Raw genomic sequence first — 18,907 nt, 5'->3', positions numbered from 1 at the left:
ATTTTAGACTTTATAAAGCGTTCATATAAATCTTATTTACAAATCTAAAAGCATTAGACACAAATCATTATTCACTTGTTTTAGTCATTCGAATCAGGGCCTAAAAATTACATATAGGGCCCCGGGTGATGGCTCAGCTACAAAAATGTCAGCTGTGCAAACATGACGACCTGAGTTCAGATCCACTGCAACATAAGAAGACAGGTGCTGCTGATAGTCCCAAAGTTGGAGGAACAGAGAGAGGCAAGGAGTTCTGCAAGCCGCCTTACCCGCCCAGTGGAAGTAAGGAGGCAAACACCGAGGTCTTCCCCATGCAGTTTTATTAGGATCCTTGTCATCTTGCTTGTTACATTTTACTTATTTCTACTTACATTTTATTTAGTTACATCTTGCTTCTTACATACTTATTCCTAATTCTATATCTTACATCTATCCTTACATCTTACTTCTATATCTACATCTTCTCTCCTATCCCATCACCAGCCCTAATTCTACATACTTACTTACTATCTCTACATACTTACTCTTCTAAATCTACATCTTACCTCTCTAACCCATCACCAGCCCTAATTCTACATACTTACTCCTATCTCCACATACTTACTCTCTCCTTCTCATACTTACTCTATATTCAGCCCCCAGCCCTTGTGGGTTAAATACTTTTCCTGGTCCCAATCAGCATCAGCTACGTAGCAAAGCATAATAGGCTGCGGGAATTCGTGCCAGCTTGCATCACAAACTAGAGGCACTCAGCTTTTCCAACTAAGGGCTTGTTTATCTCAATGCTCTCTGCTCTGGCCTGAGACCAGGTGTTCAAAATATATGTATATAGGGTGGCAGCTGCGGCTTCCCACAGAGTTCCCTAGAGTTCACTGGCCAGCCTGTCTAGCTAGTTGGTGAACTACAGGCTATGTGAGAGTTCCTGTCTCAAAAACAAAAACAAAAACAAAAACAAAAACAAAAACGAAAAACTAAGTGAGCAATTAAGGAAAGATACTTAATGCCAACCTCTTCCACATGAAAACATAGCCACATGCAAATACATGCATGTCCAAAAGAAGCAACACATAGAGTGCATGTAACCAAAACATTGGCAAATTTTGGGATAAGAACCAAGAACTTCAGAAGCCACCACTTTTGTTTTCAAATGTTTCTCCATGCAGGGTCTTTTGGTGTGCCCTCACTTCCACTGAGTGGAAGTGGGAGATGCGCTCATACACTCTCATCCAGTCTGACACATGACCTTTCCATACTAACTGGGTAGCGACCGATGCCATTGTTTATTGCCCACAGAGGAAGTCATACTAATGTAGCATAGACTAGTCTGTATTTTATAGCTATGTAAATGTGAAAGCTGGGAGGTAGAAGACAAACAAACAAATGGTCTCAAATAAAACCCAGCCCATAGAGTCTCACTCAGTCTTCAATTCTAGTCTCTTCTTGACTTGGTAAACGAACATTTGAGTATACCAGTGCTCAAATTCCCAGAGTAATCCCCATCAGTTTAATGAGAATAACTGCTGACCACACTTACACCTCTGTCACAAGGTGCATAGTATATAGCAAACTGCACAGAGACTAGTGTACTAGCTGTCTGGCAGGGATTTGAAGCTTAGTATATCCTGACTAAAATTTCTAATTGAGTTTCTAAACCTTTGTTCATGTGAAGCTTCCTACTCTCAGGTAACCACATCTCCCCTTTTCCCCACCCTACATCCAGCCCATTAGGAAATTCTAATTGCTCTGAATGTAAAATACATCCTAATCCAACATTTTTCATGAATCTACTGTTAATCGGATCCAAGTCATTTTCCTACCCAGAGAGCTGTAATAGAATTTCCTAACCTTTCTCCCCCTGAATTCTCCCCTAGTCCCTTAAGGTCTTCGCTACTCTCAATACAGCAGTGGAAAGGAAACTTGAATATTATTCTAGCCCTCTGCCTTCACACAGAAACCTAGTCCCCAGTCTCTTACAAGGTACTTCCTACTAGCCACTCACCACCCTCTTGCCCTTATGTCACTCTTCTGAAATGCTGGTTTCATCACAGTGCCATAAGCATGCCAGGCAGGCCTGTCCCTCACTTCATGGCCTCTGCAGAGGACTTTCTTCAGATTCTCACGTGTCCCCCATGCCTATATGGTTCATTTCTCCACATCAAATAACTTTTCACCTAAGCCCTTTTAAAGTTTCATACTAGCCCCACATTTTCTTTCCTCTTCTACTTTTTCCTGTTAGCTTTATCAGTTTTGAATATAGTTTATAATTACCTTGACATAATTATTGTCTATTTCTTTTCCCTAGAATATAAGTTGAATGCAATCCAGGCAGTGGGGGTGCACACCTTTAATCCTAGCACTTGGGAGGCAGAGGCGGGTGAATTTCTGAGGCCAACCTAGTCTACAGAGTGAATTCCAGGACAGCCAGGGCTACACAGAGAAACCCTGTCTCAGAAACAAACAAACAAAAGCAAAAACAAAAAGTTGTATGCAGAGAAGAATGTTTAACTATTTTGCTATCTGATCACCATCACCTAGTTCTTAGGTCAGTACGTGGAAACACATACTACCATTCAATAAACACTTGCTAGTCTAATGAGTTAGAAATTGAGAAAATTTATTACAACCAGTCAACTCTTAAGACCTATGATTCTGGTGCACATATGGCCATGCAAGATAATGACCAAGCCATCAAGAGTGTGTATTCAGTTCCATTTTTTTTTAGGGTGTCCTACCCAAACTGTCTTACTAACATAAGCAGGGTTAGAAGAACTGCACATATTAGGATTCTTATGGCTATTTTCTGAGCCCCTTGCACATGTGTGGGAGCGAGGGAATTCATTCAGATATCCTAGTTCCCTTTGCTGAAGCTACTAGAACATTAAAACATCTTAGACCAGCCCAGTATCTGCCGTTCTGCAGTGCAGTCTGAGCTGCTGCCTGGACTAGCATGTACAGATGGGAATTGCCATGATGACAGAGAAGAAAGAAACACTCTAGGGAATGTGTGATGCCAAAGGGGAGGACCATGCTCTGGGCAGATGGGCAGCTCAAAATAGGAAGTCATTTCTCTCTGGACAACTACGGAGTTGTACCTTTGCCAAGCTCCACCCTGGTCTCCAACCTTGAGAAGGGACTTTGTGGGGATAATTAATCACAGGATATTTTTGCTCTTGCCTTCCCATTGGAATGGACTAGTGTACTCCTTTCTTCCCCCATCACCTCACCTCTCCAGGGGCATAAGGCAAGCTAAGATTACTGCTCCAATCAAACACAATTCATCAGAAACGCCTGTGACAATCCCCCATCTGGGTTTGCTGTCTCCCCTGTTCTCATTTCTTCATCTCCATCAGCATTGCCATCTCTTGTTTATCTCCTTCTATCTCTCCCTTTCTCTTCCATAACTACTCACTTCAACCTCTGCTTGCCATTTTACCTGGGATCTTGCTAACCTCTAGAGGTCATGACCTGAGTCACTTCTCCAACATTCCCAAGCCATCCCTCTCTGAACTCAGGTAAGGAGGCTGGTGATGGATTCCAAAAGCAAACAAAGATAAAGAAATATTGAGAGAGAGAATAGAGATAACAAAGTAAAATATGTTCTGGCTGGGTATGCACTAAGGGGCTAGCACTGATGAGGCAGGTGTCCATTCCATTACTTCATCTTCTCTCTGTCAGATCTGATGCCTCTTTCTCAGGATGTTACACAGCACACTTGTTCAGTGTGTTCTCACCTGCAGAGCTCCTCCATTCTGGGTACATTGAGGTATAGTATGAGGAAACTACAGATGCAGGACTGTCTGGTATGCTTCCATTTTATTTAGCTACTTTGATTATGTGCTGCCTTTTGTCTCTGTTTCCCCATTCACAATTAGGAGATTTTTTTGTGTTCCTGTGTGAACAGAGGCTTTCATGAAGAGAGGAATCCAGCAATGCATGGATCCCACAAGATAATTTGTAAGAAGACAAAGAAGGAATCATGCATCAGTTTAAAGAGGCAGAATAGAGAGTATTCAGGATGACCAGGTCTAAGGTCATTGTTCAGCTTTATGGAAGTCAAAACTTTACCACTGACAAGAGCAAAACAGGAAAGACAGTTGTTTTGGAACGAAATCCTCAGGCCTTGGACCACATCAACCATAGACCTTTCCATTGCAGAGAATGTAGGTCCCTGTCCAAGGCTGGTCTCCAGCAGGCTGAGCACCCTACATTGATCTCATTTAATCTAATAATTAGCTGTCTTCTCAGAAAATTTGGGGTCAAAGTCAGACCAAAAGGAAGTAGGTAACTGGAAAGTAGGGAAGAAAAATCTGTTGCATCAATGGTCACAAAACAGCCAGGTGATTCCAGGGAGCCTAGGTTCTCAGGGACAGTAAAACACTTCCCTCAGAAAAATGCTCATCACAGAAATAAGCACTTTTCTTTCCTTACAAGGGCTGACCATTTTCATTTGTCTGTTTTCATCTCAGTGAATCATAAACATGTCCTGGCAATAGTTTGGTTTCTCTCTGCATGCATCTATGTTACCCACCATTTACCTCTAACTCTATGGCCAGCAAGGAACAAGAAACCATCTTTTTAGAAGGAGAGCCTTTCAATTTTACAAGGTAGCTATCTTTTAGCATGAGGTGTAGTTTCTAAATCAGGAGTATTTCCAAGCCTGTTAAAATCACCTTTATAGAAAACAATAATTGACTTAAAAATAAATTTTGGAAACAAACCAGTTTTCTTACAAAGCAAAGATATTGATACTTTTCAAGTAAAGTAAGTGATCCCTGGACCTAAGACACTTTTCAAAATTTAACAACACAGTGATCACTCATTTCCTGTGATAGAGTTGACCTTCACAGTGTCAGAACTGGGGCAGTCTCTGCACCAGACAGTTTTTATGTGGAACATTAAAGTGCTCCGTTTTGAAGCTTATCTATCTGCCTCTGGAGGAAGCCTGTGTTAAAGACATTCATTAAAATGGCTGCTGTTTCATTCAGGGAGAGAATCTCTTTCAACACATCAAAGGCAGCAAGCCAGCTCCACAATCAGTAGGACTCCTAGATTTTCATGGTTCAAAGTTCCTATCCAATTGAAAGTAAGAGAAAGCAGGATGCCTGGAAAACATCCTCTTCCGAGAGTCCTAATCCCACACAATTGATTTTTGGAGAAAGGAGAACAAAGCATGGCAAGTGTCCAGGGTGCTTTAAACAGACCCACTCAATACTGTAGCCTCTGAACAAACACACTCAGTAATGCTAGATCTGTTCCCCTGAGTCATTGGGAAACATGAAGTCTGGGAAGTTCATGGTAGCATGCTGACCCAGAGCTGGACAAAGGTCGACCACGTGGCTACCATTTTAAAAAGGGCTCATGAGTATCCATAGAAACTGTCAAGATCACCTCATCTGCACTAAGTGCAGGATCCTTAAATACTTCACAAAATGCAATAATGGGGGAAAAGCAAGAATGTCTATGTAAAACAAAAATGTCTCTGTTAATTCACTTAGCTGCTCTTAGGGGATAAACACAACACCGAGAAGCTAACAAGAGTTCGCACACTCAGACTCACAAAAAGCCTTTGACAAGATATCATGTCACACTCAGGAAGGATTTGGCAAGCTACTTTATCTTGTAAAAGAAACAGAGCCCGTGGATAGAAATGCCACACAGGCAAATAACACATCTCCCAGGAATCAAAGCTGAGATCATAAAGAGCTGGGGAAAAAAAGGGTACACAATGTAATCACTAAATCCAGAAGTGATTCAGCAGCCCCAAGTAAACAAACTGTCAGACTGATGGAAAAGCACCACAAAAAAAAATATTCATGTGATCAGAAAGTACCAATACGATGAGCTTTAATTCAAGGGACTTTTTTTCACAATGTTTAATTGAAATGTATAATAATGCAAACATATAAAATTAATGCACTTCAAGATACCTGACATAAATCAAGGTGAAGGCCTATGTGACTAGGAAAAGGAGCTACTGCAGTCACTATGCAAGTGGAGCCCAAAGGTTGGCATGTCAATGTAGAAGTGAAAGTTACATCTCAATATGATTGAGTTACTTTCTTTGTGGCTGCCATTGTGCTGTGGCTTTTCCTTATACTGTTCCTAATCTTTCTAATGACGCTAAGTATCTAGTGTCATCACCTCCATTTATGTAAAGAGATGAAGCATCAGAGAAATTGAGGACCTCATCCAAAATTAGTACTGCTGAGATTTCAACCCAGAAATATATATAGCCAGTGCAGTGGTATAAAGATAATTACAAACCCAGGAGAAAAATAGTAACATGAAGATATTGTGATAGGTAGATGCAAGCTAAAAAGAAAGAAGAAAGAGGGAGAGATGGAGGGAAAAGGAGGGGGTGGATAGAGAAAGGAAAGGAGTGATGACAGGTAGAAGGGAGGGGAGGAAAGGAGAGGAAGTCAGATATAGATTATAGATGCATGGATAATAGAGACAGAAAATGTAGACAGACAGAGAGATAGACAGATGATAGGTAGGTAGGTAGGTAGGTAGATAGATAGATAGATAGATAGATAGATAGATAGATAGATAATAGAGATCTATAGATTAGGGATAAATAAAGTGATCTGTAGCTATATCTATTCATACCCACCTTGAACTCAATGTACACCAGGACCTCAGGAAGATAGCAAGCACACAGGCCAAAGAACTTTAAGTGTTGGACCAGTCAAGGGCTGGATTTTCCAAGAAAGAAAGATGAATATTAAGAGGCTAATCAACCTAAGCCTTCCAAGTAAGAAAACATAAAAGTAAGACTACCCCCAGTGTTCTTGTGTGCCAACTGTGTGTCAGATCTGTTATAGAAGATGCTCCACATTCTCTATGGAGTCCTCATCAACTTTCTCTTTCGTTGTCCACATTCCACAGTGAGGCACCAAGCCTGTAAAGGTTAGTTCATTTGCCCTCTCCTCTCCAATTCAAGCATCCAGAAAACAGCGAAGGACCTTTAAACTGTGAGTGCCCTCTGTTTTTCAGCAAAAGTTAAGGGGTAGGGGGAATTGAAGCAGCATTTTTTTAAGTATATGTTATTTCTTTTTAACAACACTAAATAAATTATTTCACCATCATTTATAGAAAGTCATAGACCAGAGGCCCAGTTCAGTCAGGATATCCTGATTTATTCATAACTTTTGAAACTTGACTTGTTTTAGGAAAATGACTTCTGCTGTGGCCTTTCTTATTGGTACTTTTGTTAAATTGTGATGCTAGCTTACAGAAAATAAAAAAAGCTACACCAGTGAGCATCAGTCTAAACTTTAAGGAAATTATTACACACACACACACAGAGAGAGAGAGAGAGAGAGAGAGAGAGAGAGAGAGAGAGAGAGAGAGAGAAAGAGAGAGAGAGAGAGAGAACTATTCCAGTAGTGAGACCAGTCCAGTTCTGCCTACAGACATGATTGCAGCTCCAGACTGGGTAGCTGCCTCTCTGAGTCTTACATGGGTTTACTATGGTGTTGAGTCTACCTTGACCATTTGACCCTAAACCTCCATCTTAGCATGTATGGAACTCTCAAAAGCTGAAGGAGTCTGACCTGTCTGTCTCTCATATCTCCTCTTCTATCCATTGTGTAACTGTATTTAGCAGTTCTTTGATTGGCTGTTGAAATGACCAATGAGAAATATTATTGTAACAGATAGTTTTTATTACCCCACACAGCAAAAATTGAATCCAAGGTCAGAATCCCTAACCCAGAAATCCTTCCAACCACATCCAGATGTCCTGGGCCACCAGCCAGCCATGACTCCGTGGGTGTTTTGTGAAGCCTCACACAATTAGAAACAAGAATCTGCTAGAACAATAACAAGATCAGTGATGAATGTCAAAACTAAAGAGGAATTTTTTTTAGGTTTGCTATCTTAAATAATCTGCATTACTGTTCACATCCACTGTCCTCAGGAGAAATGTCAGTGAAGGCAAATCTAAGGACAGAAATGTCTGAGAGTCTGGGAGTCATTTCTAGTCTGCAGGAAACCATAGAAAGGGGATAGCATATACCTCCTGTGTGGAGGCGATCTGAGGGAGCATTTAAATGAGGAGGGCCACAGAGAGTTATGGTGTGCATTACATATGTAAATTGCATTATTTCAGTTCACTGAGAAGCTGGCTCATGGAGCAGAACTGCCCCATATCCTATTTCAGATCCACAAGCTTACTTGTTTCAGCGTGTCCTCTAAGGTCCCTTGTCTGGGGATGGGCTATGTCTCCTAACTCTGAGAGATGGAAAATAGCTAGAAGATGAACAGAAGTTGCCATTGTTTATCACATGATATAAAAGTGCCTATAGGGGTAGAAGAGAAGCCAAAACGCCAGCCATGGGAACCTCAGCCTTCAGGAGTGCCAGCTGACTGGCTCAGCTTCCCCAGTTGGTTTCTGTTGGGTGTTTTGAGTGGCTGATTTGTTGACCTTGTCTATATCTGGGGTTGGTTTTCCTTTGTCTTGGAAGCCTCTGCAGACAGGGCATTCTGCTCTACCTGGAATCTGGGGGATTGCATCTGGCTGCTTCACAGGGACTACTGCAGTCAGTTTTTGCTTTCTGTGTCCAAGCCCCTAACTTGGTTATGTTGTATTTCTGCCATTATTTGCTCTTTTATGTAAAAACCTCATTCAAAGAGATGCTGCACTACCCAAACCTCTATTCAGAACACAGGCTGACTGCCTCAAAAGAGCTACTTCAGTCCATTTCTACTGATTGGTTTTTTATTATTGATGCTGTTTGTTTTATGAAATTTTTAAAGATTTATTTTATGCATATGAGTTTTTCTCTTAATGTATGTATGTGTATCTCGTGCATGCCTAGTGCCTACAGAGGACTGAAGAGAACATTAGATCCCTTAGAACTGGAGTTACAGACAGTTATGAATCACCATATGCATGCTGGGAGCCAAGCACTGTGGCCTTTGCAAAAACAGATGGTTTTCTTAACAATTGACCCTTCTCCCCAGCTTCTTCTGCTGGATATTTTGAGCATCTAATTTGGTGGTGTTTTGTTGGCTGTTTTGTTACTTATTCTTTTCCTTTGCCTTGCTATATTCTTAATCAAGTAATGCAAAACTGAAAGTATAACCATCACAAACCATTGTCTGGACCATGCAGAAATAATGTGTAAAACCAAAGGTTATCAGGTGCTATGATTCTTGCCTGCAAATTTGGCTCTAGCATTAGCTAATTAGCTATAAGACATTCCATTTCCTCCCCTCTAAAGTGAGTGTGGGAAGAATCCATTTACTTCACTGTGTTGTTATTGGGTTAAATGGGTTATGCTTCAAGTCCTCATGATTACTTTCCTACAACTCTCTTAAGTGTTCATTTTTTTTGTGTGTTATTAATCCCCCAGAAAAGTGAAAATTTCCACCCTCTTTATGAGAGAGGAAGGTGGTTCAGGCATCATGGTTTTACCTCTCTCTCTCTCTCTCTCTCTCTCTCTCTCTCTCTCTTTCTCTCTCTCTCTGCAGGTTTGAATCACTGAAGCTTTGGAAGTTTGGAGCTACCTGCCTCTGGCTCTCCATGCTGGGACTAAAGCTGAGAACCACCATGCCCAGCTGATCCTTCTTAGCCTGCTACAGCTAGCTTACATTCCTGGAGTTTATATCCATCCCTCCTGAAGAGCTAAGCAAAGCAGAAATAACCCCTTGGTCATGTTCAATTAGTTGACCCATCTGGATTGTTTTAGGCAGCCTCTCTTTGAAACATGATTCTTCTTGAGCAACTCGATTCAGGTGCTTGATCCATCACTCAATGTTTCTAATCATCTGCCTGGTTTACATCATGAAAAGGGAAGAAATTAAAACAGATTGTGTCTGTCTCTCCTTCTAGAACCCACCCCACTAGCTTCTCTACAGAGATGAAAAGGAAGTGGTAAGGCGGCAAGCAGAGGCAGCTCAAGAGCTGTCTCTGTCGTAGGCACTCCAGAAAGTTTATCTGCCTGAAACCTCAAGACACGAATTCTGTCTCTCTGAACTTCATTCCTAATGCTACAACATCTGGCTGAGAACGGGGGCACAGGACTCAGGTTGGCTACGTGAGTTCAATAGATGGGAAAATCCACCCCCCCCCCCATAAAAAAGGAGGGAAAGGTTTAAACCTCACTAGAAGTGAATCTACCTCTCTCAAGCACATTCCTGCCCCACCCACCTCTTCCTCCATTAGAATAGAATGTGTTACCAAATACTCCCTTCAAATGCTACATGAAAGAGCATAGCATGATGTCAATAAGTCAAACCTCTCTAAAAGGTGCACTCAATAGCAAAAGCCATTCTCCTTGCAGCTCTTTCACTCAAATATGTGTGGCCTTTTCCATCTGACTTCACTTTTGCACCCTGGCATGAGGACTATGAACAAATTACACAGTCCCTATTGATTAGAACATTGAATGGCTGAGCCTGGAATTAAATGTTTAAAAGACATAACGAAATTTTAAAAATAGATTTTTTTTCAACATCTGTTAGAAGGTCAAACATCCTCCTGCAGGCCACACAGCTTTCGTTTCATCCATATCTGTTCAAAAGACTCTGAGCAGCATAATAGACCTTCACAGTGACAATGCTTCCCAACCGTTACTTACAGATGAGTCACAGATAGAGAAAAACTAGGGTCTGATGACAACTGTGGAAGGTACTGTTCACTTCGAGAGCTGAGCCAGCATAGACATGCACCACTTTTCCTAGAGTATCAGTCACAATGTTTGGTGAATTTGGATCTTGACAAATCCAACAGAGCCCTCCCACAGAGCATCCTTGCTGCCTAAGTGTCTGTCCCAGTGTGTACCATAAAGCTGGGTCTCTACTGAAGACCCAGGATATATATTGTCTGATTGTGCAGTGACCTCATTCCAGAACATTATATGGGCTGTGGGGACTTCCAGATTCAGTCTTGGGAGTTTATTTTCTTTTTTTCTCTTTTTTTCTTTCATCCTTTCTTTCTTTTTCTCTCTTTCTTTCTTTCTTTCTCTCTTTCTTTCTTTTTATTAATTTCTCTGAAAAGTAAAGCCTGTATTTCCAGCCCCATTCCCAGCTCACTTATATCTTTCTCTTTAAAAATAAGAAGTTGTATGAGCTAGTCTAGAAGACCCGTATATATGTTGTACTCTGTGACTCCATGACATACCTCAGAAGGCAGATCAGAGTGGCAGAGTTAGCTAAGGAAGAGGATGGAGAAGCAGAGAGGAGGGACACATTTCCCGCTTTGAGGGACCTTGAAGTCTAAGACCTATGGTCATATAAAACCCATAAAATGACTCAAGTGTGGCCACTGCTTGACTGTTTATGTAGAGGAATGGTGTGATTGATGTAAGACCAAAGGGTCCTCTGGAAATCAGGACTTCTCTGGAAACTGAAATTTGAGAAAGCAGCTACTTAGATTTTAGCGTGGAAGGCAGGAAAAGGGTACTACTTGATAAGGTATCCCTCTGGAGATGTGGTAGGGAAGAGAGACCAATAATGAATCGTGGACCATTTTTGCAGCCACCCCTCTCTATTCTGTTCTAACTCCCAAGTAATCCTTTCTCAGTCATCAGAAAGGTCACTGCCACAAGCTCACCCTTCCTCTGCTTCTCTCCCACAGGTGCTGCCTGACTCCAGTGCATGGATAGCCCCAGTAATAGTACCATACCCCGGGGCTTTCTCCTTCAAGGCTTTTTTGAGTTTCCGCATCTGAGGCCCCTTCTCTTCCTGGTGCTGCTGGCAGTGCACCTGGCCACTCTGAGTGGTAACCTGCTCATCCTGGTGGCTGTGGTCTCCGTGCCCAGCAGGCCACCCATGCTGCTCTTCCTTTGCCAGTTGTCAGCCATTGAACTCTGTTACACACTAGTGGTGGTACCCCGTTCTCTAGCCGACCTGAGCATGCCTGGCCATGGCAGGGGCAGCCCCATCTCTTTCCTGGGCTGCGCTGTTCAGATGCAGATGTTTGTGGCACTGGGTGGGGCTGAGTGCTTCTTGTTAGCAGCCATGGCCTATGACCGCTATGTAGCCATCTGCCACCCACTGCGCTATGCATCTATAGTGACCCCAGGTCTATGTGCACGCCTGGCTCTGGCCTGCTGTCTTGGGGGACTAGCTGTATCAGTAGGGCTAACGGTGGCAGTGTTCCACCTGCCTTTCTGTGGCTCCCGCCTGCTGGTACATTTCTTCTGCGACATCACCGCACTGCTGCACTTGGCCTGCACACGGAGCTACGTGGATGAGCTGCCCCTGCTAGGCGCCTGCCTGGTGCTGCTGTTGCTACCCTCAATGCTCATTCTGACCTCCTATGGGGCCATTGCCTCTGCCCTGCGCCGCCTGCACGGTGGTGGAGGCAGACGCAAAGCAGCCTCCACCTGCGCCTCGCACCTGGCTGTCACCTTCCTGCATTATGGCTGTGCCACCTTCATGTACGTGCGGCCAAAGTCCACTTACTCCCCGCGACTGGATCGCACACTAGCTCTGGTTTATACCAACGTCACACCACTTCTATACCCTCTCATCTACAGCCTGCGCAACCGTGAGATCACTTCTGCCATTCACAGGGTCCTGGGGCTCCGTGGATCAGGTTCTGTGTGAGCCCTGATAACTGGCAGAGGCCAAGACAGAGTGGGGAGTTCCCATTTGCTGAATTGTCCCCTAGTGTTTAGTGTTGGCATCTGGAAAGGCTCCTGGGAATTCGCGGGTGAGATTCTGGAAGGAGAACTTGAAAACTGCAAGGGAAGAGAGACACGACACGGGGGATGGCTGTGTCCTTCATTCCTTCCTGGAGGAATATATCAAGAAGTGGAGAAACCTGGACCTACATTGAGTGCTTCCTTTGATCCCTGCCAAGTTTTCCCCATAGTTCCCAGGTATATGCAAGCCAGTGTGGCTGGCTTGTATGATGCCTGTGGTTGGAAGGGCAGATGTGAACAGTGATAGCATATGGAGAGAGTAGCTTGGAGACCATGTAATGATGCTAAACTTGTCCAAGCTGAGTGGAGTCGTTACACATGGTTTCTTGGGACAATAGTGGCTGCTTGCAATATTAGAAGATTAGTAGGTGTTAGCCAGAAGAGAAAGATGGAGAAGGCACCAAGCAAAACTGGGTAGCAAAGGCTGAAGCACACCGAAAAGAATCTCAGCAATGGCTGGAGGATCTGTCCTGTGAGCTGCTGTACTCCCTTGGCCTTTGTGTAATAGCTTGGACGCTGTGTGACAGATATAATTGGGAAACATTGTCCACCTCCTGTGTGGGAGGCAATGGAAACTGGTGCAGGGTCCCTGCACGGAAAATTAGATGTTGCTAGAAAAGTCAGAGATGAAGAAATACAACGTGTAAAACCTTGACTGGACGTTGAGCCAGGCAGAAGTAGTTTTGGGGACCATTTCTAACCCAGGTTATTTGGTAAATGGTAGTGCTATTGCTAAAATGGAGAGCCCAGGAGCAAAAGCCATGGAGGAAAGGGCTTGTCACTCTGTTTTGATATATGGCTGGGACAAACAATGAAGAGCATGATAGAGCATAAAAGACACAAACCCAAGGTTCAGGGTGCAGGCTCAAGAGGATGAATCAACTGGGGATTATAGGTAGCTGCTGAGGCCATGGGTGTGGCAGGGATTAGCCAGGGAACATAGACAAATGTAAAAGAAGAGGTTGAGCCAGCACCCAGAGGCTCATGCGTGGAGATAGAGGTAAGGAGCAGTCAAGAGGCTTGAGGGCTGCTCCCTGGGCCTGTGCCCTCCACCTTTCCAGACCCAGTTCTCTCAATGGCCGTCAGGGCAAAGTCTAAGTGATCCATATGATTAGACACAGGAGAACATGCATGGGGAAGCTGCCTGATGGAGACTAAGTTCTTTAAAATAGCTTTTGGAGAAGTGGTTGAGTCATCTGGAAGTCCACTGTCAAATGCACATGCCCTACTCATTAACCTGATCCTCCTTAACTTCACGGTGAATGCCCATGGAAGCAGAAGAGAGTAGTAGAAGGAAAAAACATGCTGTTACAGACCATCTCTCCCATAAGCAGCCAGAGTCTGAAGATGTTGCTGATGGTTTCTAATGCTCCTGAATGTATAGACTTGTTGTCAGAATGACTGATTGTTATCTCAATCAGGGTGTTTGTTGTGGTAACCCTCATCCCAGGTTTTGGAAGGAAACTAGCATAAGGTTCTCAATGACACATTTAGCTTTCACTTCTGAGTTTGTGGGGATACGTATATGGTATAAGCACACGTGCACATTAAGGAAGTGATAGCAATAGTACAAGAAAAGAAAAGGGGGTGTAGCAATAATCTGCAGAAGAGGACAGAAGGGTATGAACTGGAAATGCAGTGGGGATGTGGAGAGACAGACAGAGATGAGGTAAAACGTGGTGAAGACGGCATACACCACTTGGAAAGGAGAAAATAGCTAGGTACAATAAGCAGCCTTAGGTTTACACATTCAAGTACACACTAAGAGAAGAGAGGTTAAAGATCTAAATATGAAATACACAATCATAAAATATGTAGAAAATTACAACAAAAACAAAAATACCAGCTACTCAGGTTGTTGAGGCAAAAAGATAAAAAAAACAAAAAACAAAAACAAAAAACAAAAAACAAACAAACAAAAAAAACCTCCAGTGTCTTTCTAAACTCTCAAGTGAACTCAAAGCCAGCCTGAGCAACTTAGTGAGACCAATGCCCCCTAAAAGTTAATAAGGAAAAAGAAGATTGAAGACAAAACTCAGTGGAAGAACACTTCTCTGGCATGTGTGAAGCTCTGCGTTCAGCCAATAGACGAGCGAACAAAGCTTGTCCAACAAAAAGAAAAGGACAAATAGAGTTCAGAGTCCACGTATTAAACTCTGTGTTTATTTAAAAATAATTTGATATAATGTGTATATATGTATACTTATGCATATGTAAATGTAAAGCAAATGATAAAAATATGGAATTTCAACAAATAAATAGGTAACAATAATTCTTACCGTCAGCATTGATTCCTACCCCCACAAATAAGAAATAAAGACAAACGCCCAATTCAGAAGGTTACTTTGTGAAAATATTTTTTCTTAAACTTCAACTTTACTAGCAACTAAAACTTTTGAACAATTAAATACCACTTGACTACTCTCAAATGTTTCCTTCAGCAATTCTATCTCAGTGTATTTTGCCTCCTACATCCTGGTTTTTGGCAATATTTCTCTTCTTTGACCCACTAATTTTAGTTCTTTTTTAAAAATATTGAAAATAGATCCATCTTTCATACAATACATCCCAACCATAGTTTCTCCTCCCTCCACTTCCCCTCTGCTTCCTCTTTAAAAAAGAGCAAACCTCTAAGGAACTACAGAAAAACAGGAAAGAACAAGTTACAATTAAGACAAGGCAAAAGGCGTTTTGCCATCAGGCTAGATAAAGCAACCCAATAGGAGGAAAAGAGCAGGCAAACACACACACACACACACACACACACACACACACACACACACACACACACCAAAATAGCTAACAGGCATAACATACATAGAGGACCTGGTGCAGATCCATCGGGCCCCATGCTTGCCTCTTCAGTCTCTATGAGCCCACATGCACCTTGCTAATTGATTCAGTGGGCCATGTTCTGTATCTTCTCTGATTTATACAATCTTTTCACACCCTCTTCCACTGTGTTTTCCAATCTCCTAGGTGAAGGACCCAGTGATGACCTCCAATTTAGAGTCTCTCTCTCTCTCTGCATAAAGTCCAAATGTAGGTCTCTATACTCATGCCCAACTGCTGCTGGAGGAAGCCTCTATAAGACTGGATAAGGCACCAATCTATGAGAACAGCAGAATATTATTAGGAATTATTTCATTGACTTTTTTCCAGTTGAGTTTGGTTCTACCCTAGGTCTTCACATTTTAAAATATTTTTTTATTCAAAGACTGAAATGAAATAATCCATTTTAAGGAAAGCAAAGTATGATAAAGCAGATATTTATCTCTTACATGTAAGTTGAAGAAGGAGAAATAGTACAGATGTTTGCCATGATTATTAAATGATTCAGTATTTGTGATACACTTAGAAGAGTGTTTGCTGTTATTATCAAAGAATTACTGGCAAACAGAAAAAAAGAACCAACACCTCACAAAATGTTGCACAAGTGTAATCCACAAGCAGATGACTTACAAAATCATTCTCATTATGGAATGACTGACTTTGTGAATGTTTAAGACTTTATTCAGACACTAATAAAGATGCTACCTATATCTTTTATTTCTTCTAAGACTAAGAATACAGTTTAGACTCTAGCCATGATATCTGTCAGTTATTCAATCAGCTAGTATAAAGATGTATTGAGCCATCTTGGTTATATTTAACCTTATTTTTTGGAGGATTTGATGATGTTTCAACAATTATAGAGAAAGCAAGATGTGGTGGTTTGTATTGGTATGCCCCCCATAGACTCATGAGTTTGAATGCTTGGCTCATAGGGAGTGGCACTATTAGGAGGTGTTGGTTTTATTGGATTAGGCATGGCCTTGTTGGAAGAAGCATGTCACTGTGGGGGCAGGCCTTGAGATCTCCTATGCTAAAGCTATGCCTAGTGTGGAATTCAATCTCCTTTTGTGGCCTGTGGATCAAATGTAGAACTCCTCCCACCCCATGTCTGCCTACACTCTGCCATGCTTTTCACCATAATGATAATGGACTAAACCTCTGAAATTGAAAGACAGTCCCAATTAATTATTTTTAAGAGTTGCCTTGATCATGGTGTTCCTTCACGCTAAGAAAGCCCTAACTAAGATAGAAGTTGGTATTAGTACTGGGGTATTGTTGTGATGGACTTGAATATGTTTTGTTTGGAGGAAAGTGGAGTTTGAGACTATGAATTAGAAAAGCAGTTGAAAGCATTAAGTGGGGCATAATTAGCCATTCTAGTAACAACTTAGAAGACAATGGTGGTAAGGATGACTTGAACTGTGGAAGCCTGGATCAAGAGGTTTCAGAAGAGAACTTTTATATTCCTAGAGATTATTCTTGTGATATTTTGATGAAAAATGTGGCTGCTTTGTACCCTTGTACAAAGAGTCTGCTAAGGTAAGAGTAAGCTAAGGTGAAGAGATTTATATTAGTTTCATTGACAAAGGAAATCTTAAAACAACCTAGTGTATACTCTGTCCTATTGATCACTTTTATAAAGAACATTTTGATGAAATGCAGCAAGCTGTAAAACAAAAAATACAAAATTTATGGTTCAAAGATTAAAGGGACACCACCAGGAACTAGTATGGAGCTAAATCCTGTGTTTATGAATATAAACAGATTAAAGATATTAAATAGAATTAAGGGAGTGGTCACCTCAGGGCAAGATCCCACCTAGTACTTACCTTTAATCCCAGCACTCAAGAGACAGAGACATGCAGATCTCTGAGATCAAAATCAGCCTAGTCTATAGAGCAAGTTCCAGGACAGCCAAGTTTAGGCAGTAAGGAAACGATAAAAAACAGAAAGCTGGTAATGTAATTGAGTTATGGTGCTATGTTCCAGGCTCAGCAAGTAGGAGAACTAGGCAGCTTTGGCCACATGGTTCTGGCCTTAGAATTAAGGTTGGGAGAAAGGAGTATAGAATCTCTCTCTATGATTAATGAAAGCTGCTGAGGCTAGGCATGTGTCATTGGTGTCCCTGAATGGAGGCCTAGGAAGGCCATGACATGAAGCTGTCAAGGTGAAGTCCAGATAGCCTTGGAGACCCCAAGATGTTAGAAATGCCAGAGTGATGGTAAACCTGCTGAGGAATTCTGTTAGCAACCCAAAAGAAAGAAGTATGTTGCAATCAACAAAGCTGAAAGGAGCTAGAGATTTGAAACGCATTTTGACATCAGACATGGAGACCCAGAGTTTGTAGTTTGCCCAGCTGATTTTTGATCTTGCTTTGGTCCAGTATTTCCTCATTATGCACTCTTTCCTACCTTTTGGAATGGTAATGTATATCCTGTGCTACGATATGTGAGAAGTATGTGATCTGCATTTATTTGATTTTATAGGGGATTACAGTAAAGTGATTGCACAAATCTCAGAAGATACTTCCAACTTCAGACTGCTAAACATTGTTGAGACTGTGATAGACTATGGGGACTTTTGAAGTCAGACTAAATGCATTTTTGCATTATGTTATGGCTACAAGCCTATGGGAACTAGGGAGTGGAATGTGGTGGTATACATAATAAGTGTTCGAATGCTTGGCCCATAGGAGTAGCACTGTTAGGAGTGTGGCCTTGTTGGAGTGGGTGTGACTTTGTTGGAGGAAGTGTGTCACAGTAGGGATGGGCTTTGAAGTCTGTTATGCTAAAGCTCTACCCAGTGTGGAATTCAGTCTCTTTTGCTGCCTGTAGATCAAGTTGTAGAACTCTCAGCTCCTTCTCCAGCACCATGTCTGTCTGCAGGCTGCCATGCTTCCCACCATGATGATAATGGACTAAACCTCTGAAGCTGTAAGCTTTACATGTTTTGTTTTGTTTTTCTTATAAGAGTTCCCATAGTCATGGTGTCACTTCACAGGAACAAAACCCTAAAACAAGAGAGACTGGAAAGAAGGGAGAGATTGAGAGAAAGACATCAAAAATTCCTTGGAATGTTTGCATGCCAGTACTCATTGTTATGTTCAGATCATCAAGAAAAGCTAAAATATTGTCTGTTCCTAATACTTGTCAGTTAATAAAATAGGGGTTTTTTGGCTTTAATTCATTTAAAATTATCCATTCATTATCATTAATGTAATTTCCCATGTATAATATTTTACTAGGTCATATTTGAGATTTATTAGTAGCAAGTTGAGCTGAACCAGCATGTTAATTAATTATTGATGTTGCTATCTCTGAAACATTTATTTCTTTAAGACAACATTTTTATTTATTGAAAAAATATATAATATATTTTGATCTTTCCCAGACCCTTCCCATCTCTTTACTTACTGA

General features: G+C 41.7%; 1 protein-coding gene across 2 annotated transcripts; it reads left to right on the top strand.

The window, feature by feature from the left end:
• Positions 1-9,936: 9,936 nt before the first annotated feature.
• LOC116098082 (olfactory receptor 10AC1) lies at positions 9,937-12,716 on the top strand. 2 transcript variants are annotated; one of them, XM_031380828.1, is made up of 2 exons: positions 9,937-10,043; positions 11,585-12,716. In XM_031380828.1, exon 2 carries the CDS (start codon positions 11,605-11,607, stop codon positions 12,556-12,558), a length of 954 nt encoding a protein of 317 aa, XP_031236688.1. In that variant the 5' UTR covers positions 9,937-10,043; positions 11,585-11,604; the 3' UTR covers positions 12,559-12,716. The 2 variants fall into 2 exon arrangements, with proteins under 2 accessions (XP_031236688.1, XP_031236689.1); XM_031380829.1 differs by having other exon boundaries at positions 9,945-10,034.
• The last annotated feature ends 6,191 nt before the right edge of the window (positions 12,717-18,907 follow it).

Source organism: Mastomys coucha, unplaced genomic scaffold (assembly GCF_008632895.1).
Source record: "Mastomys coucha isolate ucsf_1 unplaced genomic scaffold, UCSF_Mcou_1 pScaffold20, whole genome shotgun sequence".
Taxonomy (NCBI): domain Eukaryota; kingdom Metazoa; phylum Chordata; class Mammalia; order Rodentia; family Muridae; genus Mastomys; species Mastomys coucha.
This window is presented reverse-complemented; position numbering and strand designations above follow the sequence as displayed.

Bases quoted from the DNA above. Each gene is read 5' to 3' on its own strand.
- LOC116098082 (XM_031380828.1), top strand. From the start codon at position 11,605: ATGGATAGCCCCAGTAATAGTACCATACCCCGGGGCTTTCTCCTTCAA.